The 23,477-nt window shown below is 36.8% G+C and overlaps 1 protein-coding gene and 1 long non-coding RNA gene across 2 annotated transcripts; one reads left to right on the plus strand and one right to left on the minus strand.

The window, feature by feature from the left end:
* The first annotated feature begins 1,949 nt into the window (after nt 1-1,949).
* LOC105440159 lies at nt 1,950-3,928 on the plus strand. Its single transcript, XR_004062021.1, has 2 exons — nt 1,950-2,063; nt 2,553-3,928. It is a non-coding gene; the product is annotated as an uncharacterized LOC105440159 (long non-coding RNA).
* LOC583749 (puromycin-sensitive aminopeptidase) lies at nt 3,629-23,414 on the minus strand. Its single transcript, XM_030974128.1, has 18 exons — nt 23,149-23,414; nt 21,708-21,789; nt 20,922-21,121; nt 20,220-20,327; nt 19,334-19,534; nt 18,268-18,398; nt 17,325-17,395; nt 15,666-15,709; nt 14,348-14,512; nt 13,649-13,753; nt 12,690-12,924; nt 11,470-11,603; nt 10,811-10,945; nt 9,640-9,859; nt 9,120-9,319; nt 8,116-8,223; nt 7,384-7,536; nt 3,629-5,583 (listed from the first exon to the last, which is right to left on the minus strand). The coding sequence occupies exons 1-18, from the start codon at nt 23,269-23,271 to the stop codon at nt 5,395-5,397; spliced, it is 2,604 nt and encodes an 867-aa protein (XP_030829988.1). The 5' UTR covers nt 23,272-23,414; the 3' UTR covers nt 3,629-5,394.
* Between the last annotated feature and the right edge of the window lie 63 nt (nt 23,415-23,477).

The raw sequence follows: 23,477 nt of genomic DNA on the forward strand, positions 1-23,477 counted from the left end.
TTTCTGTTCACCATCATGTTATGCTTTTAAATAATGCTTCACAGCACTGTTGTGATCTCGTATGGTAACCAAACAGAAAATTCCACGAAAATATCCATAATCTATTACATTTTTAAGCAAGTCAATATCACTCAGATGATATTGTGTTTTCTTTGAGATAATTTCCTTCTTTGACTTATATTTCAATTCTATATATAGGTCAAACAATGTTTTATTATAGACGTGGGAGGAGTATTTGGCTCGGCTGTTACTGGACTGGAAAATTGGAAAGAAAATTGTCTAATGACGTCAGTAATGAAATTCAAAAACGAGTCAATTGCAATAGGTAGAATTGTTTCATCTTCTCGAAAAACTTCCCCGATGACCTGAATACGAAATGGGTTAATATATGGTTATAAAAAACAAGCAATTAAACAAACAATAGTAATCGATATTGCTGTAATTTAGCAGACGCCAAATCAAAAAGTCAACGTGTGGCCTGATTCCCTACCGTATATAACAAACATAACTTTCTGCATGGATAACGGCTAAAGACCATTCACACAATTACGAAATTGGCAATTTCATTTGTATTGAAATATCTTTTATATATTCGATCTACTAATTAAAATATATTATCAGGGTATGTCTATTATTTCTGCGCAGAGAGCTATGAATGCCAACGTTAAGTGATAATTGCATTGGACTATATATGTACGTGTTTCTACAGTCATAAGTCATTTCCGATCAGACGTCAGGAGTCAGGAGGAGATTCACTGAGAAAAGCATTCTCCCCTCTGGTCTTTCGATAAACACCACAGAAATAAAGCGTAAGGGAGGTGTGTTTTTTCCACCACATTTAAAAGAAAGGTATTTTAAAAATCATTTTCTTTTGTAGATCGATAGTGAATGTCTCGTATAAAAGTTATGACAATGAGCACTACATGTTCAACATTCAAAACACGAAATCTACTCTGATCTTGAATTTATTAGATTCACTCTGATTGTTTTTTTTTTACATTTGATGAATTTACCCTTTTCTATTCAATTCCGTTTGTGCAGATGGCTTTCGCTCTTTACGCTCTGCTCATCAGTATCGTCTACCTTCATGCATCCAACGGCAAAGAGCTATGCGGGGGTAAGTTTTCTCGGTCAGTAATGGTCACTAAATTTTTCTTATAAAAGTAATTTTGTTCTAAGACGGATGAATTCAGGAATATTCTTTTTACACAGTCGTGGTGTGCCTATAAAGACAACACTTCAAAGTTTTGGTCCTCGCATACATGCACCTTTACACTGTGGTTATGATGAAGAGATCATCCCCAACACCCCTGGCGTGTCCAGACCTTGCATGCCCCCACGACGGGTAAATATCTAATTAAGCTATACATTGCAAAGTTTAGCAAGGAAAAACACCTTTTCAAGATGGGTGTAGCGGAGGGGGTAATCGCCAGAAAAGGACTAATTTTAGTAAGAAAATAGGAAAGTATAGGAACATGATGACCAGAATTGAAGGTTTAAATATCGTAAGGGGACACCAGAGTAAAATTATATTACCCGGTTTGTTTTAGTTAATGTCTATTGTTGGAGATATTTCACAATTGTTTTTTTATTCTTAAAATAATTTTAGTCATTCTATTTTATAACGCGTTTTCTCTCTCTCTCTCTCTCTCTCTCTCTCTCTCTCTCTCTCTCTCTCTCTCCCTCTCCTTTCTTCTCCCTAATCTAAGCTTGTGATTCAAACCACGTGGAACATAATGGATCCTGCTATCATTTCTCGACGAGGGCGGCCAACCACTCCTTCGCAGACTTCTCCTGTCAAGATCTCGGCTTTCACTTGGTTGCCATAGAAACTCCCGAAGAACAAGACTTTCTGGTGGCCAACCTCCTGAACCCCGACGTCAATCATTGGATCGGGTTAACCACTGATGATAGAGGGAATAGAGTCTGGTCCGCAGATGCTTCAAATGTGACCTACACCAACTATGGACTGGACGAAGCTAAGTTTGTTGCTGATAACGATGGAGGACTTTGTTTCATGAACTGCTCATACTCATACCGTTACATCTGTGAAAGGAAGAGTGGTGAGTACTTATATCCGTTCGTAGTATTTTGACAGTACACAAATCAAGATAAGACGTGGTATATTTCTTTTCACATAATTATCACCAGTACCTTTTTTGTATTGATGTGAGGACTTCCAGGCAGACGATAAATGCTTGGCTCACCAGATTGAGAAGCAACGCAGAAAGATGAACAGAGTGCATTATGGCAAATGTTTATCTTTTGGTGTTTTTTTTAACTCATAAAAAGATATAATCTTTCAATTTTGCAAGTCATCAAAATTGCTACCATTCCTTAATGATTTCAAATAATTCTCATGTCAATAAGGAAAGATTATTGGAGGCTAAAAAGAGCTTTAACAAAAATAAAGGTCTAGTGACATACGTACCGATTAAAGTTCACAGGCTATTTTCAAAAATATTTTCTGAATGAGTATTGTCGTCAAAAGACTGGCTGTGAGATACCTTCGTTTGTTATACATGTATCTCGTTTTGTTCTTAAAATTCCAGTGTGCCCGAACACAACATCAACAACGCCCTCTTCATCCCCAACCAGTATGGTGTCAACAGCCACAACCACCGTGACCACTTTTACTGGAAAACGAGGTAAACAACATTGCTACTGTGTAACTGTCGTAATTCTGCTTGAAGTTCATATTTTCGGGAGTATACAAATGTACAATACTCTACGATTTGTTTGTGTGTGCATCATATTACGTTAACAACGTATATTCTCAACACTTTTGGAAGGCATGCACTCAGCTGGGTTGTGAAGAAATTTAACATTTATGAGTTAATGAGCTTACTCTTTAAAAGTATGTTGTTGTTATAGGTCTTTTGTAACTTAGAAGGCCCGTTTAACATTTTGTAATGGGAAAAAAGAGCTGATCTATGTATATGCATATATACCAAGATTTGTCTTTAAATCTTTGATGATAAAAATGGAAAGTTCCAAGTGGCTTAACAAAAGTTTGAAGTAAAAGTCTCTAGTCTTCTGTTCTTTACTTTTACTTGACCGCATGCAAATGCAATAGACATAGACTCACTATCACATTCCTTAAAATTATTTACTCCTAACAGCAAACATGGGATGCACAAACTTCAGACTTCTAGCCAGTGATTCGACGCTCATCGACGACCTCGTACGCTCATCATATACCGTATCGTCAGTCATTGGATGTGCCCAACGATGCCTCGTTCACGTCACTTGCTCGGTTTTCACATTCATACGAACCGAGAGGGCGTGTTTACTGGGCCAAATGCACCACACATCACCAGCCTCCTCCTACAACGAACGCATTGGGGCTACAACTTATTTGATGGTTTGAGTTAATCGTTCAAAAATCACAGTGATCGGGAATAGGTCAAATCGTGTGCAGTGACCTTATTAAATGTAGTGTCGTCAACGTCGTCACCATCATCACTATCGTCGTACCATCTTTATCCTCAATTCCTCATCATCATCTTTGTCATCATTACTACCATCACCATTATCATCATCCCCACCATCATCATGACTATTAGTATTATCCTCACTATCATCATCATCTTCATTAGAAGTATCAAAAATAATCAACCAGTATAAATTTGTTTCGTTATCACATTTAATAAGTAGAACTCACAGACTTTATCAAATTTATTGCAATCATATCACCAACAATATCATTGTTATCTTCAGACTTGGTGTTGAGATCATAATTACAACTCCATCGATGAAAAAATAATTCATAAGACACATATAGATAATTCTTTAAGTCACTTTAAGTGTTCACTCGCCTCGTTGGAATCTGCATAACAAAGCTTTTGAAGCCTTTTAAGAATTGATAGATGAATTTCAGAAAATAGTCAATACCATAGAGATCTAACCAATAAACAGATAAACAAAACAAAACCAAACAACATGTGACCAAACAGATACATGTACATCAATTTTCTTCGGAAAGTGGACCTGTTCTTTGAGTCTGGATCCTTTAAAGTCATTAATACATTTTGAATTTTACATGATGTCAGAACTCCAGAGTCCACATGATCAACACAGGGAGGATATACACTTCATATAAGCAGGATATATTGTTTGAGCCTTTGGGAATTGGATTACCGTAGACAGCTAAGAATTTTCTACTGAACTTCAATCTGTATACATGTACTCTTTCAACTGGGCATTCAAGGTCTAGCAATACAAATAAAAGTGTGTTCCTTTAAACAATGATAGTCTAATTACTGCAGCAATTTCGGCTTGTGAGCCAACTTTTTAATATACATATATTTCAAAACATAAATGCTTATACACGAGACCACAGGTTAAAGATCAAAAGATAAACAAATCCCTCAGGAAGAAATTTAAGCTGTAGGTTCCCAGGGGCCATGTCACATGCTTACCTATTCTGTGTCATATCTATCCATGTCAACATTTTATGATAAGTTTGGTTTAAAAGTAACTTTTGTTTCCTTTTCTCCCTGAAATATAAAATGGGCACATGCTTTGTGAATGCTGTAGCCAGGAAACATTTCTGGACCAATTGAGCACAACAAAAATAAGTAGAAGAAAGACAAAAAACACTGCAAATATTACTATTGACAATTCATTCCAAGACAATTTTAGTAAACAGAGGGACAGTTGTTACCCTAACACTAGACTGAAATATTAACCAGTCACATATATTGCTATAAAACTACGTCAAAATACATTAACATTGTGAAGGCTGATTATTGAAAGAAACGAAAAGAACAGTTACAATAACCAAAAATGATGGACAAAAATAAACATCCACTGAACATAAAATACGCTCTTATGCTATACTATGATATTTGATAACTAGTCATCAACAAAGTTGCATATACATGTATTTTGGACTGTGCACTGGAGTTGGCACTGTGCCAATTAGAATTCAATGAGAGGAAGAAGCCGTTTAGTGTTGGAAGTAAAACATGTAATTCAGTAAGAAGGTATATAGCATGAAAGAAGGTTGACATTTTTTGGCATAATTGTGTCAAGAGGACATGATGAAAATTTGCTGCTTTACAGAAAATAGAAAAGACCATATCGCAAATGATTCAAACATGATTGCAACTAAGTTTTGCTGTTTCAGCATTCCATCTTAAAGAGGTTTTGAAATATTCAGCCAAATTAAGTATTTTGAGATACAGATGAATTGCAAATGTTGCATGAATTTACAGATTCAATACTGGTTTTTATTGAAGCCATTGGTTATTTTGTGAATTGTGTTCCAAAAGAAAAAGTTACATAGGAAGAAGATACTATGCTCCGACAAGAACGAGCTCCTCACCAGTAATAAGTGTGTAAAATGACATTATCCATGCTTGGACAATGGGTACCTCGGCATTGGTTGCTTTAGAGCTGGACTTTCTGCCTGAGCCACTGACCGATGCTGTCTCCATCCCTAGCTAACCATTTGGCCTTGAGTCGGATGTTCTCTAGGGATTGTTGGACGGTCCTTTCAGCTGCAGGTGCAGGGTGAGCCTCAAAGAAGCTCTGTACCTCCAACGCTCTCTCCTCTGTGGTGAAGCCTTCAGTGCACGACTGCAAGACAACAAAACAAAACCAATATCAATTTGGTTTCAAAGTATTATATGAAAAAACCTGGTTATGTATCCATCTACATCCACCTAGATGCATTGACATTCTTGCTGCTACTACTACGTCTACTACAACAATGATGACTACCACCAGTACTACCACTACTACCATTACTACCACTACTACCACTACTATTAGTACTACTACTACCACTACCACTTCTACTTTTACTTCTACACTCCTACTATATTGCTACATATATCTGATGTACATATTTTCTTTCAATGTTGTTTTACACTAACTCTGTTTACTTTGATGTGTATTCCATATGTATTGTAATTTGTAGGTTTATTTGCTCTTTTTTGTTTTGTTTAATATGTAATTGTTTATCAGTCTATTTTGTTTGTTATAGCACTTAGAGACTTCGGTGGTAAGCGCTTTATGAATAACGTTGTTATTATTTATTATTATTATTGTACCATGATTACTCATTCAATTCAGAACTATCTTTCTGGTTAAAAATATGTATTTGTGGTGTATGGATGTATATATTTGTTTCTGCATATATAACTCTACTGTGTAAGTAATACAAATATCCACTGCTTTGCTTGCACAATAAAATATGAACCTTAAACACACTAACAACTACTTGACTTTTGGTTGAATTCTTTCTATGGCTTGTGGAATTTACATTGATTTATCTAATCTTAACTAATGCCCAAGTAGGACTTTGTTGTCTCCCCTTGACCTTGGTAAAAACAAGTGAACTTAGGCCTGGCTGCATCCCAGGATGGTGGTTTGAAAGAACCAAGAAAAACTTGCACATTGGAAGTATGCACTGATACATCCACTACTCTTGTGGAAACCCATGAAAGGGAGGATTTGCCCTTCACATTTTCTAAAGTTCCTATGCTTCATATCAACACATTTAATATCGCATTTTGTGTGATCTAGAAAGTGTTTATCTAAACCTGCGGCTGAGATCTTAATTCATGCTTTACTTTCTTCTCGTTTAGATTTTGCAAATTCATTGTTCTGTAACCTTCCAAAAAAAGATGTCACAAAACTGCAACGACTTCAAAATTCTGCAGCCCGCCTATTAACATTCACTAAGAAATCTGATTCCATATCACCAATTCTCCGTCCTCTCCATTGGTTGCCAGTTGAAAAAAAGGATTATTTTTAAAATTATGTTACTTGTACATCATTCAGTTTACTCTCTTTCTTCCCCTGCATACCTGAGCAACTCTGTTTCAAAATACAACCCCACACGAAGTCTTCGCTCCTCATCAGACACACTATTACTTAATACACCCAGAATAAAACATGCTTGGGGGGAATGGGCTTTCTCAGCCATGGGTCCAAAACTGTGGAATAAGCTCCCTCTAAAATTACGTCAACTGTCATCGACAGAAACATTCAAATTACAACTAAAAACCTATTTGTTTCTTTCGTTGTAATTATCGCAATATTTTAATTTACTATGTCTAGGAGAATTCCAAATTTGTTTTTCGGTTTATTGTTTTTTCTTTCTTATGCCTGTTACATGTACTCTTTTCTAAGCGCCATGAGCACCGAAAGGTGGAACTGTGCGCTATACAAGTAGCCACTATTATTATCTATGTTCAAGTCAAATGTTCTATTCTGTATTCATTTGTATCTTATTGATGTTCATAATCTGTGATCTTGTACCGACATGCAAACGAAACAAATTTCCAATCATTGGACAATAAAACTTGAATTTGAATTTGAATTTGAACACCAAGGGTGTTATGTACTAGAGAGAAGCCTGCCTGGACCTACCTGTACAAGCCTAGATAGAAGGAAACCTCCTGAGAACCTTTCAAAGAGCTCAGACCATTTATCCTGGAGGAACTGCCATGCCAGCTCTCGTCCCGTCTTGGTCCCTGTCACTCCGCTGATCACAAACACCGTGTCCTGTGATCGCACATGCTCCTGTATAAACAACAGAGTAGGGAGGCTAATTAGAACAATTGTTATGGTCTCAAAGCATGTACATATTAATACAGCTGTAATGATTATTTGACTCGTTCACCCCCTTTAATTCTTTGATTCTGATTTACCCCCCCCCCCCTCACCATCCCCTACTTAAAGAACAAAGTAGTAAGGCAAATGTGAGGACTTACTTGTTCAGTCTGTAAAAATATACATACTTTAGGCTGTAATAATTAGTTGCCTGTGAGCGGTTCATTCCACGTTTGATCCGGATTTCTTAAATGTCCATCCCTCCAAAGAATATAACCAATTCTTTTTAGGGTCAATGATGATTCTCAATACTATACCATACGTCCAGTCCATTTAAGCCCCACTGCACTGCTTATAGCTACTTGCGCCCTCTATATAGCAAACAATGCCTAATCGGTGCTTGTTGGTCCCCCATGATCCCTTTTTCTAATGTTAATTGAGAGCTGATTTGATGAGATAACCACTTGTCAGTGACCTGGCATGGAGATCTAACCCCCCCCCCCCCCCCCCCCTGGCCATCTAGTGCAGATGGGCTTTAAGTTCACTCACCCCAATGGAGAACTCCAGCACTTTCTTGATGAGGGCAGGGTCTTTGATCGCACCAAGGGATCTTTGGATACGATCTTTCTCTTCCTGTAGATCCTGTACTTTGAAGAACTGTGTGGATGAGAAAAAGAGAAAATATAATGAAGAATTGCTAATGTTCCTTGCAAATACCTTTTGAAAGAATTACAACAACAAAAATGACAAATCAATGACAAAACTACACCAATAACACAATCTAAAGAGCCTTTCCTACACCTTCTTCATCAAGAAACTTATCTCAACTCTAAAGAATGATTACATGCAACCTGTGAATTTTCACAATACTGAAAGGGTAATTTGTTGGTGGTGATATCATAGGGACCATAAAAATTGGACCAATTTGAATCGAGCTTACCACATACTTTATGATCCAACTGCAATGACACAAAATGATATCGGGGCAAATTTGAATGTAAAGCATTCCTGACTGAAGTCCCTCATAGTCATATGAACAGAAAAACTGGAAATTTGTGGGGTATTATGGGCCTTCCAGTCACACTGGTTTTAAGACGTCCCTGATTTGAAGCTGTCTTTCCATTGTCTGGATGGCCTACAACGCCCTAACGATTAACAAATTTATATTCAAATAACCAATGGGGATCCATTTAAACTATCACATCTAGTGAGTGAATGATAGTACAATTTCTTTCTAAATTAGGATGGTACAGGATGCAGAGGGGTTTAGACTGAAATCTTGTATAGAGTGGTGAAATATGATGTCATCAAAAATCTATTTTAGAACTCAGGGTAATAGTGCTCTCATTAGGAACCAGAGCACTATTACACTGAGTTCCCATAGGACATATATTTATTCAGATGATCATATCTCAGCCAATACTTAACATATTCAATTGGTTTTCGACATTCAGACATTATTTTTGATGCTCTTTTGGAAAATGAAGAAAAATTTGAGAAATTCTAAAAATAGATTTGTATGATGTCACAGCTTCGGTACACTATGGTCTTACCTCAATCATGTCATTGAGAGTGTCTTCATCACCATGAGCTATCACTGTCAAGTAGACGGCATTTCTGAGATCGGCAGGGAGCTGTTCACCACCTGACCTATGTGCCTTGAAGCGCTTACGAGCTTCCTCAACCGTTGCTTCATGTCCGTTACGTCCCATCACCCTGATGACAAGGGCTCGTAACAAGGCAGCAAGGTGATCTACAAGAAGACAAAGAACATCATATATTGGTGATTTGTCGGTAATTATTCAATTCTTTCTTCTTATTACATTGCATATCGGTAGCTAAGCTGAATAAATATCTTTCAAAGTGTAATACAGTCAAACCTGCTTTAGTGACCACCTATATCTGCAAGGACCACATTTTTTGTTTCCCTTGAAAATTGTTTCTCATTGAAACATGAACTAAAGGAACCTGTCTACAGAGACCACTTTTTGTGTTTCTCTTGGGCAGTCACTATAGACAGGTTTGACTGCATCATCAAGGTGCATGCATGTCAGATTATTTTGAATGACTCACTTTCATTGTCCTTGGCGTCCCATCCCAGGCTGGCATAGACCTTGCCGAAGAGCTGCTTGGCGAAGCCCCTCAGGTGAACTAGGTGATCCGTACTGGCCAATAAGACCCCGATGGCACCAAGGTTGGTTGCTAGCTCTGTCCATACCGTATAGTCTGTCTCATTCTCAAAGGCTTCAAACAGCTTCAGAACATCCACAGTGCTTGCTTGCCCAGTTTTAGCCTACAATTCATGGAAGACAAAAATTATTTGAACAATGGAGAATGTGCATACACTGCGTGCGGGTAAGCCTGAATCTGATGATCAAGGGTAATAATATTTACTGCGCCTAGAAACAAAGTAATAGGCGCGTTATAAATGTGATCTATTATTATTATAATAAATTAAGCATTTCAGATTCAAATTTAGAATTTTTTCCCCCTTCTCATTCAAATGAATGTATATGTAAAGTTCACAACTAAATAATTGCGTACCCTTCCCAAATTTTGTAACTTAAGAAGAAAAAAAAGGTACCGGTATGTGAAGAATTGAGTTCTGATTTATGTTTCTTGAGAATGTGACATATTGTATCTTACATGTACATCTAAAAGAACTTAACAAAGGCCTAATTCAACAAGTCCACCTTTCATCATTGGGCTAAAAACACAAAACACATCAAATTTACAAGGGGTAATTCAGCTGTTAACTGCATATAAAATCATTGTGTACAATTCTATATAGTTCATTGGTCCAGTAGGACTCTAGTAGGGTTCAAAGAGATCATATTTCTCCTTTTTCCATACGATTATACCTAGAATTAATGTTTCAGTTTCAGTTTCAGTTTTATTTTTCATTTCCAACAGAACAGTAATTTTGACAAGAAAGCAGATATACAATTCAACATTCAATAATATAATACATTTTACATGGTTCAAAGTTGTGAAATAGAAAGTATAAATACATATCCAGTATAATGGTTTAAACAAAAAATTAAGATAAACCTGTGGAAAATGAGGGATCCACTAAAAACCCACTTCCTTGGTTCTCCACTCTTGACTCATGTAACTCTGGACTACAACTTTTAGATGCTAATATATTAAATCATTACAAAATCCCCAAGATCAAAATCTATTAAAATTAGATTAGCTGATAAGAGTGGAAATATGGCAACATGAAGATATTTTGTTTACTGACCAGAGCAAATAGATCAGACTCAAGTCCTAGTCTGTCCCTAGCTGGAAGGACCTGGTCTCGGATTCCTGGCAGGAGTGCTTCTAACATCTCACTGGAGTACTGGACGCGGTAGAATCCTACAGTTCCTGGATTTAGCTGAAGACAAAATCATCTATGGATTAATCTAGGAGGCACAGCAAGTATTACTGACCTTAAAGTCTGAACATGTAGCAATACGTAATGGACTTTACAGGTCATTTACTATTCATAGAGTTTCAACAAAAGACATTTATGGATGTCTCAACATAATACATACACAAAAATGTGAGTATCTCTTTAACATCTACTCACAAAACAGATCATTCTCACCTTCTCATAAAAGAGATCACCTAATTAAAAATAATGCTCACTGGAAATCCCCAATAATGTACTACAAATTAATTTGGTGATATAAATGTATATCAGCAAGATAATCAAAGCAACACATGCAGAAACAGATTTTATTTCGAAATTGAATGTTTGATGAATGGCTTGTATTTGCCACTCAAAGTTTTCAGTTAAGAAGGTCACTTATCCAACTTAACCCATTGCCTTCTGGAACCGAGTGGTGCCTGTATTAAGTCTATGAGAATGAGAGAATTCAGTAGTGAATGGGTTAAAGAGGACTAGTTTATAGGTACCTTGATTCCTTCACTCTTTGCAGCTGCCACTGTGACGGAGAGAGAATCCTTATCTAGGACAACCTTCTCAATGGTCTTGGTTGGTTGGCTGGAGGTGGCAATACTGATAGGAATCATCCACTTGAAATCTCCATCTGTAAAAACATAAAAGGAGATCAGATTTTCTGATAATTTAAAGGGGGATACATTTTTAAAATAACTATGGAATTATTTTTTATTTTTCTGAATGGAGATGTGTCATTGGTTTTCAATGAAAGTCCAGTGCAAAACAAAATATTTCATATCCCTAGGAGCCTCAAGTACTACAGGTGCAGCTCAAAGACTTTATAATTTTAACATACATTAAAGGGATCCTGGATTTAGCTCATGCTGCAATCATAATTATAAACTTTTCTGTCAGTCAGGAACCCCATGACTTTTACAAGCCTGTCTGATTATCAAGATATTTATGATTTTGAAAACCGTTTGCCAAACGGTTTTCATAACACTACAGTCTATTGGGGAAAATGAGTATGGTAAATCCGGTCACTCAAAGATTTTTACTTTTTTGAGGCATTTCTTGATCAATTTGAAGCACAATGTTTTTAGGGCTTCAATATTACATCATATCACAGACACTGATAACACATACGGACATGCATCTCAGATTTAACATTGTTAAACGATGCCTTTAAAGCACTAAACATATAACCCTTACTGAAGTGGGATATTTTGAGCCTCATCTAAATATCACAATATGCAAATGATAAGGATAAGCCTTCATTTCGGTTCACTGAATCAAATAAGGAAAGGTTTTGGAGATTACATTTTTGTTCAAGAAGTCAATACATCAATGCAACAAAAACAATGACAGGGATTTGAAATCCTTTTTATTTCTTAGTTTTACAAATAACTTTATACATAGTTTGTAAGCTCCTGGCATTCTTTGTGTTTGGTTTTAGTTTTAGTTTTTGTTTGCTTCTTGTTGCTTTTGAGGAAGGGGTTACAAACCGTCCCTCGGATAGGATGTTAAATGGAGGCCCCGTGTACAGGAGAGTCACAACCCTTGCACGTTAAGAACCCATTGCACTATTCGTATAAGAGTAGGGGGAAACCCCGGTGTAATGGTCCACCTGCATACCCCAACCAGGCCGAGTATACGGCATCTGTAAGAATCTTCAGTATTGAAGGAGGCAGATTATCTTGAAGAAGAAGAAGAAGAAGAAGAAGAAACAACTGACCTTCTTTCTGGCCATCAGCAGAAAACTTCTCCTGTGAGATGTTAAGAATTTGTTTATCTCCTTGTATCTCCCTGGTGACCTTGAGGACTGGGAAACCCTTCTGTTTGGTCCAGGTGCCCATGATGTCTTCTATCGGCTTCCCGCTGGCTTCCCCAAGGGCTCGCCAAAGGTCTTCTGTGAAGGTGTTGGTGTACTTGTGCCTCTCAAGGTACACGTTCATACCTTTCCGGAATGCCTGGAATGGAAATGGTTGAACATATCTGTTGATCTATGTCCACACACACTGTCATGATAGTGTTGGTCTTTATGTCAGATTAGCCTTGTGCTTAACGCAAGTTACCCAATCAAGCCACCATGTTTCTCAAAACTGTATTTTCAAGGATCTAGTTTCTCAAAACTGTATTTTCAAGAGTCTAGTTTCTAGTTTATGTGCACCTTGGGCATGTTAACATCTATGAATTCTTTGTCCTTATTTATCTCACACCCCTCAATTCTGCCACCGGTGTTTCCTTCTGTATCACTCATGAAACGGGCAATAGTTAATGTAGCTCATTTTTAAAATGATTGCCATCTAATTTCTAAGAACATGTGTATTGATGACATGAAACCATCATAGGGGTTGAAGGTAACAGGCAATGCAACTAGCTATACACATCTACATGTACAACATAACTTCTCTTATTCAATACTACAGTGCAACCAGCTTTATTGACTACCTTTATAGAACCACCTGTCAATAAATACCGCATCTTTTTAATTATTATTATTATTATTTTTTTTTGGGGGGGGGGGGAGGGTTCTTTTTTTTCTTTCATCAGCCTTTCTCATTGAAACTAAATGGAACCTACAAATAAACAACACCCACCTACAAAGCCCACTTTTCAAGTTTCCCTCGAGTGGTCTTTATAAAGAGGTTCCACTACTTGCCTTCCTAAATGAACCCTTTTTGATTGACTTACATCATCTCCAATGAAATCGTGCAGCATCCTGATGACAGAGGCTCCCTTACAGTATGAAATCAGATCAAAGATCTCATCGACTTCATCAGGATGCCCAACTGGTACCTGTCAAAATACAATCACAGAACAGCTAGAACATACATTGAAAGAGAAAGTGGAGTTTTGGAAAGCTAAGAAAACAACTTTTTTGATTATGCTTCAGCTTGTGTTGAGGGAAATCCAAGCACAACCGTCTCCTGCAAAGGAGTGTTACATCAAGGAAATAGGAACATTGGAGAAAACGAAATATTAAAAAGCCTTAGCATTATCTGTCATGACAATCAAACCAAGCAGCCCATCTTCTCTGAGATTCTTGAACCAAAGTAAATTGTAGCAGGTCGAGATGAAAAGTAAGAAACCGCTTAAATTTGTACATTAGTCTTCTATCATATGAATTAATAGAATGCATCCAATGAACACAGTCCCAAAAACTTTAAAATAATCAACCTAAAGCAGTTTTCCACAGCCTTGTGCATCATCTACTGAAAAATGCTAACATTATAAAGACATATTACATTAACCGAATGCAACTTCTATAGGCAAATACAATCCAAACCAATCCAATCCCGGTATTTATAAAGTGCCAATATCTAGTTGCCTAATCAATACAATAAGTTATTGCACTTGCCATTAAATTGTTGAGACAGTGTTTGTACGTACCTCAATAGGATGGCTGTTCTTGAGTGCATCTAGTTCCAGTGCTCTGGTATAGTCATTAGTGATGAACTGGGTCCAGATATCATACTCTGGGAAGCAATGATCAACACACAGGTACTCGATCCATGATGCAAAGCCTTCGTTAAGCCACAGGTGGGTCCACCATTCCTGGGAACAAAGAAGAAAAGAGATGAAAGATGGGAACAAATGAACATCAATTCATTTACTTGGTGCTGATTGTTGATTGTGATAACCTACTGTTGTTCCTTCTTTTAAAACACAAAACTTCCTACCAAGCTTATGGGCATGATTTTTATGACCCATGATCCAAAATGAGTGAAATATGGCCTTAACCCTTACTGTACTGGGCTATTTTGAGCACTCTCTGATCTCGGCCATCGAATGTTCGATGAACGCGAAAATTTGCAAGTTTGTAGATATTTACGTAAGGAACAAGATGGTATAATTAGTTTTTTCCTAATATGCAAATTTGTGTCGTTAAAGCCTAATTAATTATGCAAAATGCTAATTTTATGCATTTTACAGAGATTTGTCCGTAGACTTGTGAAGAATCTTGAAAATGTATTGAATAAATGTTCCTTCATCTCAAATTCATGAGGTTTCATTATTTTTATGATATTTGAAAATGCATATGTTAATTTGCATAAATTATGAATACGCATTCATGAATATCAAATCTGGAAATATATATATAGGGAACTAGAATCAGACTCCACTTTTTGAATGTTGAAACTCATTATTCATATGAAACTTCTTTTCTAACACAAAATAGATATTTGATGTAATTAATAATGATAATTTATGCAAATTTGATGCGATTTTCAACCATTTTCTTTCTTATGTATTTTATCGTTTCTATTTCTTATATCTATTGTTTTATTTCTAATGTATTCTTTTGTTCTGAAATACATCAAGTTACTTTGATAAACATATAAAAGCAATTTGATATCAATTCATATCTTCATATTTCTGCTTGTAAAAAAATATATGCAATTATATATGCACTTTTTTATGACATGCGCATACTAATTGTTATGTAACACCTTACAGGTATATCCGATTTCGGCGAAAATGGTATCAAAATGTGCGTAAGACTTGAGGGAAAAAAGTCATGAAACGACAATTCAAATTCCAAGCGGTTGCGGCGCAATCTCCGAAAATGTCGAGGGGGGGGGGGGGGGGAGGGGGCCTCCTAGGCCCCCCCCCCCAAGCACAGTAAGGGTTAACACAGCTAATGTTAAAACGCAATTTAAATTTTGTGCAAAAGGGAAGTTAGAAGATAAGATAAAAATATAGTTACCATGGTGACCAAGTTTCCGAACCACTGATGAGCCAATTCATGACCTGAAAGACAGATGAGTTAAAAGTTTTGTATACTGTAACTGCATGTAGGGCTTGTGTTAAAACTTGGCATAAAAAATAATAAAAGCACCAACAAAAAAACAATACAGCAAAGGTAAGGTGACAAATACACATTAATATATAAATAAATGTACTTTTCTTTGCAAATCAAAGTTTGAAAGCTGTGTAAACATAATGAAAGTGTGAAAAGAGAAAAACAAACTGAAGATATTGAACAAGGGATCAATGCAGGTGCCACTGTGTTATCAGAGTCAGGCCTTAAATTTCAATATTTTTAGGGCAAGGCCACTTTTCTGTAGGGCACATTACAGCACAAATAGGAAGAATTGGAAAGGGCACAACAAATCTCCAAGGCCAATGAGAGGGGCATCGAGGCCAATCAAAGGGGCATCCAAGGCCATGGCCTTTGTGGCCTTGGATTAATTTAAGCCCTGGAGGTTTATTTAAGATGCAGGAAGATGGTTTGTTTCATCTCCATCAAAACATATTTTTGTTTTTGTCTCTTTTTTGTGATGCATGTCATATCTTTTGAGTACTTTTGCCCGTGTCTTGTATTTTGAGAACTCCAGATACACAGAGAAGCTTGACTCCTTTCCTTACTGAGTTTGATTTTGGTTGCTATTCTTGATATAATGCCTTACATTCTAAAAATTAACTTTAGAAAACTCAAAATTATGGCATACTAATAAAGTAACTAAATGTGAACCTATTCTATACAATTAAAAAAAAAAGTATATTAGAAGCATTCAGCCTTTTGTGTAAAAGCTTTATGGTGGGTCTTCACTTGATTTGATATGTCTTTCATTACTGATTTAACTGCAGCGAGTTAGTAAATATAATACATCTATATGTACATATTCCAGCCAAAGTTTGTATTGACCATATACACATGTTAGAGTGTGAATATTGGATAAAGCAAGAATTTTTATTGACTATATACATACGTTAGGGTCATCATCAACAAACAAAGGTGGACTTTGCTTTTGATAACAGAACAAATAAACATTACATCCAGGGCCCATTACCTAGTTTCCTGAGGGGATTCTTAAGTACAAGAAATGTCAAGGCAGCAGTGATAGTGTGGGAATAAGTTTAAAGTACATGGACATAAACTATTGTTATTAAACTAAAAGACAAAGAAGATTAAAATGGATCTGTAATATTACAAGGGGAGGATTGGCATAGTTTCATTATACAGGCTGCAATGACTATTCCACTGTGTTACATTTACTACCAACTCCTGCTTATCTGAACCCTACTGCACCATTAAATCATTAAGAATCAAGATGTTTTCTCACTCAACATTACGTCAAACATATATTCTTTTAAAGCTTATCTGTACTAGTTTATAGACCACCCTGCACGGTCACTGGACAGGTGGTTATCTAATCAACTCAGCTCTCAATTACATAAGAAAAAGAGGATCATGGGGGACCATTGGTCACTGATTAGGCATTATTTTCTATATAGAGGGAGCAAGTAGCTACAAGTAGGATAGTGTATATATCATATTATTTCACTGCAAGTGTACAGGAAGATTCTCATTCCACAGGATGTGGCCAGATTTAAATTCTTAATACTTCAGTATTAGACTTACCAACAACAATTGCAACCCACTGCTTTGCCTTTGCTGATGAATTTTTGATGTCCACTAGCAAGGCTGTCGTTCTGAAATAAAAACAAGTTTGAGTTTATAAAGCATAAGAAAGCTGAACATGAGTATGAAACAAATGATATAATATTCAAGCAAGAGAAAAAGGGGGAGGCAAATAAGAGGATGAAAAGTGAACAAAAAACATTATCTTTAAGTGCATGTTCATGTACATGAAAATAAAGCACACTACCTCTGTAGAAAAATGAATGGAATATATAATTGCAGCAATACAACCCCCCCCCCCCCCCCCCCGACAAAATTCAACAACCTCATACTGCACTTGTGAATATAGGGCTGGGTTTCAGGGAGTGTTCAGGACCCACTTGATCACTAGGTTTTACCGCGAGAGCTTTGTTGCCGAGTCTTTTTTTTCTTCATTTTTTCATGAGGCCACCATCCATTTCCAGCCTAACGGCTCACAATGGCGGTCTCCTGCATTCTAAAATTTATCTCTTTAGTTCAATGACAAATATATACAAATATCCATTATACTTGTTTGTATACTTTGTATTATGGTTATTGTATAATATTATTAGACATGATTTGCTTTGTATGTAATACTTATGTAAAAATGTATAACCTGTGTAGTAGTAGTATTGGTGGTTATTTTACCTAACTGCTTAGAAAGCATAAATGCTTGTTAGTAAGCAACCAGAGGACCGACGGCTTTAGGTCCTCTCCGATAGACCTGCCTTACCAAAGGGCACTAGTGCATTGACTTGGTTTCGAACCCGGGTCGCCGGATTACGAGACCACTGCTCTACCCACAGAGCTATTGCGCCTAACCTTGTATTTGTTATTTGAACGCATAAATAAAGTCAACAAAAAAAATAAAAATAAAAATAAAAAATTTGTTCCGATCAGAAGGGATCCTGCTCCACCATACCTGTATGTCACAAGGCCCCAGTTCTCCATGGCTCCAGCTGCAAAATCAGGAATGGCTATGAGATCAATCTTTGGTAGAGGGTAGGCCACTTTGAAGTAGTCCTTGTAGAATGGCAGAGTCTTCAGAGAAACCTACATGCACAAACAACAACATAATAATAATAATAATATCAATAACGTTTTATTAACACAGGGTAGCCACTTCAGTTATTAAACTGCTCTTCCAACGGGCCCTGCATAACATAATAAGCTATTATTACCCTTCTCCAATCTAATATGCTGAGCGCCTAGCTAGAAGGCAGAAGGTCCCATTGTTATAAGTCTTTGGTATAACTCGGCTGGGGTCTGAACCCACGACCTCCCGTTCATGAAGGCGGGCGCTCTAGCCACTGAGCCACCATGCCCGGTCAATATGAGGACTTGTGTGGTCAGCTTTTTGGGTCGTTATACTGGCCTGCAACTCTGAATTGATCCGCATCCCTCGCTTAGCATTACTAAACCAGAGTTTGATATCATTCCAAGATATGGGTATCAATTAGTTAGTTTACAATTGATTTGAAGGATTGCGATAGATTTAGATAAAACACAGAGTTTTTATAAGATGGGTCTCTTTAATTCTACTTTGGCTAGTGCACCTACGACCCAGAGTTAAGGCTTTTGGACTGGGAAATCACAGGGTACCAATGAATGAAAAACAGAATTTCTTATGTACTTGGGTATGTAACTCTCTCCCCCCCCCCCCCCCCCCTCCACCCCAACCGTTCAGAATGTAGAGTTTTACTAAATTTATCTCCTAGAATACTTAACTATTATCATTTAGTTTTAAATAAAAAAAAGACCAGCATTTTTTCCATGACAGTTCAGTTTTACTGGTAATAGAAGCATGATATTATACCAGGGCAAGGCTCCACACTGATTTCCTCATGAGAGCATGATTTAAAAAAATAGGGGGGGGGGATGGGGAAGGGGAGAGGGTCATTGTGAAATTCAGATAGCTGTTTGCCACTGGGGCCTTGTAGGTATCAGGCCTTGTCTAGGAGTAAACCGAGAATGTTGCAGCATCTTACCTCCAGTGCAAATTCTCCCTGTTCCTTCTTTCCAAGGGGTGTAAAAACTCGAACATCAACCCCATCAGCAGACCTCCCCTCAACAAAGTCAAACTCGCCCACTACAAATGCAACGAGGTAGGTTGACATGATTGGAGAGGTGCCAAAGGTCACGACCTTAAGACTGGGGTCATCAGGGCTAGTCTCATCACTGATGGAATTCTAATGAAGGAATGAAATTTACAACAATTACTCAGAGGAGGTAGAATTCATTCATTTATTTATTCATTTCAATTTTTTGTAGAAAATCAATGGACATCTTTAACAAATATTACTTTCAATCACACGTTTGCTACTTTCCCAGTTTAAATAAAAAATATTAATGAGGCAAATGCAAAAAAGTCAACCAAATAATAATCTTGATGCAACACCCAATGGGTGAGAAATGTTTAAGCATCAGTTCATTGCACTATACTCCTGAAATCTGTTCAAATGCAGTTCCACAGATGAGATTGAACTGCATTGTTTACTTCTTTACCATATTTCATCATATTTATTATCAACCCCTTGTTTTTGCTCATGTTCTACTTTGTTTTGGCTTTTTTGGTTCTTTTGTTTTGTTGTTGTTTTTGTTATTGTATCATATTGGTTATCGGTTCATATATCATTTTGTATGATTCTTTTACTAGTTTTACTCTTTGTGGTGGCTGTCCAGATAAACCCATTAGGGTTTTTTGCAGCAACCGAATTTCTATTTTTTGTTACTGTCAATTTTTTACTATTTTAATAATAATTATGTGTAAGTAATATTTCTTTTATAATTACTTTATGTTGATGTTACTGTTTTTATTATGTAATTGAATCAATACTAATTGACCCCTGTAATTAATTAGAATTGCAGTCTTACCATGTTTGAAAGCACTACTCTATCCTTGGGTGCCACCATTGTGATGTCAAAGGTCGCCTTAACTGCAGGCTCATCCCAGCAAGGAAACGCTCTTCGTGCATCTGTTGACTATAAACAAATGAAATTTCAAAACATACAATGAGGATAAAAAGGCCTCCACTCTTTGTAATGGTCAAATATGCAAAATGCACTAATGAATATCAAAATTCATGATCAAATATCATTCATAACTAATAAATGAACAAAGTAACCTGCTAGCATTTCAAAACAACAACATTTTATGATTTTTTCATGACCAGCTTGCATAATGCCAAAACTAACAAGCAATCTTAATATCAAGTTTCAAGTTTTAATGTTCCACATTTTACAAAAAATATAGAATACATATAAAATGAAAAATTATACAAGTCATGTCGTATAAATGGGCACGTCTCAATGATTCTCAATTCATATAATAGAATAAGAGAAATGTGAGGAACCTTTTAAAAACCTGTCCAAACAGCACAGTATTTCACTAACAGCCTGCTAAGTTAATTCCCTACTCAAAAGTCAAAATCAGACGCTTTTTTTTTTTTACATGACTAATTAAATACATGGAGACTACAAATAAATTTAGTATGAAGTCATTTGATTTGAATTTAACTGAAACTTCATAAACTTTATTCAAAGTGGTAAATGAAGCGAGAGCATTGTGTCACTAACCTCAAACTGAGTAACAGCACAGTATCTTTCTTCACCAGCTGGTGTGGTGTACTTGCTTCGATAGAACCCTTTCATCTTATCATTGAGCTCTCCTGTGAACTCCAGGGCCAGATCACCGCTGCCGACAGCAAGGGGTGAGGGGAATGTAAGAGTGGCGGTTTCATTCTCTTTGCTGTAATCGATGGATGCGTTGCTCGTTTCTGAGTAGGAATAAACATTGATGGCAAGAGAGATATTTAAATGTTGCAGGAGGTCTTTTCATTGTACAGAAACATAATAAAACATATCTTTAATTATTACATATAATTCACTTTCATAGTCGAAGTAAATTAACCATATGAGCAGTAACAACAAAATATGCACTCCAGCAAAGCATAGAGGGTCGATGCTAATATTGACCTCTAGCACTGCACTACTTGTTGATAGGCAGCATTTGAATACATGAATAGTCAATACACACACAACACACAAATGTACACAATCATGCCGATGAGGCTGATCAGCAAGTTTGACAGTAGACTCACAATTTGAATTTTTTAATTATTCTTTCTAACATCGGAAATTTGAAAAATTGTATTTTACTGGTATTTAGGCGTCATCAATTGTCACTGAAGTACCGATTTTGAATGAAATCAGTTGAGTTTTGTACAGTGGTGTTTGAGATGTTGAGAATCAATAGCACAGGTTTTAATACGGAGCCAGGATAGTAATGCACCTATGTGTGCAAAATATGGACTGTTTGTCCTTGATGGACTGATAATGATATACAGAAGAGATTAAATGTACCTTGCCCATTGGTAGTGTAGACAGCTTTCTGGATGACAATATCCAAACAGTTCAGAACCACTTTATCCACAGAGGATTTAACCTGAATAAAACAAAGAGACAATATACAGGAAATAATAATAATTAGACATAGACTAGAGTCTAATATTAATTATACATCTCTTTAGAAATCTAGCCATCTGATTAGTCGAAATTGGAGTCGTGATTCTAGCCATTCCCGTAAAGAAACAAACAATGCCAGTAACGGTTAATAGTTCACGAGTGTGATTCCCTAAAGATTCCAGGTAGATCTACTGGGAAAATAGTAAAATTTTGATGATATCCCCATTGGTTTACGTGTTAAAACTTACATTGTGCGAGCGCGGATACCATACAGTGCTTTTTGTCTGCGATTCCCAAATGATTGTAACATTCAGTCATCTTTTCAGCGAAGATTAACATACAGTGTCTCAGATTTTCTGTGATGTTTTAACCGATCTTTACTCAAGAAGGATAAGGCCCATACCAACGCGAATCTAATGCAGTAAAGAGGGGCACATATAAGCTGAAGCTTCAAGCAACACCAAAGTAAACCAAAGTAAAGTAAGTAGGCCTAGATCTACACTGTAAGTAAGAATTCTTGGTAGATGTTTGTGTCAATTCGGTATAGGACGCTAGGCCTAGATCTATATCCCATCGACTGTTTTAATATTTGAGCTCTGGCCGATATCTCAGGGACCCCTCGGCGGCGCCCACCCGGCACCCAGGGGCGTCTCAGGATCATGGCAGGATGCAACGTCCCCTTGAGCCTATAAAAGCAGCCAGACCTCTCTTAGCAGTGGATATATCTATAGTCTAGGTATTGATTCAATCATAAAGACATGATTTATTAATATTTTTATGCCAAACCAAATGCTTGACTTCATTTTTGTTGTGCTTTATTTGCGAGTCCAAAGTAGGCCTAGCCCTAGACGGCTAGCTAGAGGTCTATATTTATATCATCTCTCTTAGCAGTGGATATATCTATAGTCTAGGTATTGATTCAATCATAAAGACATGATTTATTAATATTTTTATGCCAAACCAAATGCTTGACTTCATTTTTGTTGTGCTTTATTTGCGAGTCCAAAGTAGGCCTAGCCCTAGACGGCTAGCTAGAGGTCTATATTTATATCATCTCTCTTAGCAGTGGATATATCTACACTGTATAGTCTAGGAATTGATTCAATCATAAAGACATGATTTATTAATATTTTTATGCCAAACCAAATGCTTGACTTCATTTTTTTGTGCTTTATTTGCGAGTCCAAAGTAGGCCTAGCCCTAGACGGCTAGCTAGAGGTCTATATTTATATCATCTTGTTTTTGGTTGGTTGGTTGAGTTTTGACTATCTAGTATCTAGCCTAACTTAAAACAATTTCCTTGAAACTGGATCTCTCTAACTTTTTAGTCTAAATTTACCTGAACTGAAATGGTTTCCTTGCCAGCGAAGGTGAACTTTTGCAGATCAGGTTGGAGCTGAATCTTGTAATTGACAGGAATGACACTCGTTGGTAGACGTTCAAATGGCTTTGTACCAGGCATCTTGATTTCAAATGTGATTTCAGCGTTGTTACAAGGTTTTAATCGTTCTCGTTGTACAAGTAGAAGATAAAGACTACAAATATACTGCAGCTTCTCCAAACAGCTTGCACCAACAGTCTCAGACAGTCAAACCGATCGGCAATACAACTTATCTACTGTAGGCCTAGGCCTAGGGGTTTGTATTGGGTACCTAAATTAATACACGT

Source organism: Strongylocentrotus purpuratus, unplaced genomic scaffold (assembly GCF_000002235.5).
Source record: "Strongylocentrotus purpuratus isolate Spur 01 unplaced genomic scaffold, Spur_5.0 spur5_scaffold_7, whole genome shotgun sequence".
Taxonomy (NCBI): domain Eukaryota; kingdom Metazoa; phylum Echinodermata; class Echinoidea; order Camarodonta; family Strongylocentrotidae; genus Strongylocentrotus; species Strongylocentrotus purpuratus.

Bases quoted from the DNA above. Each gene is read 5' to 3' on its own strand.
- LOC583749 (XM_030974128.1), bottom strand. From the start codon at position 23,271: ATGCCTGGTACAAAGCCATTTGAACGTCTACCAACGAGTGTCATTCCT. The intron at 19,535-20,219 runs GTAAGACTGCAA...TTCCTTCATTAG, and splicing joins GAGTAGTGCTTTCAAACATG to AATTCCATCAGTGATGAGAC. The intron at 11,604-12,689 runs GTCAGTTGTTTC...ATGTTTTTACAG, and splicing joins TGCTGATGGCCAGAAAGAAG to ATGGAGATTTCAAGTGGATG.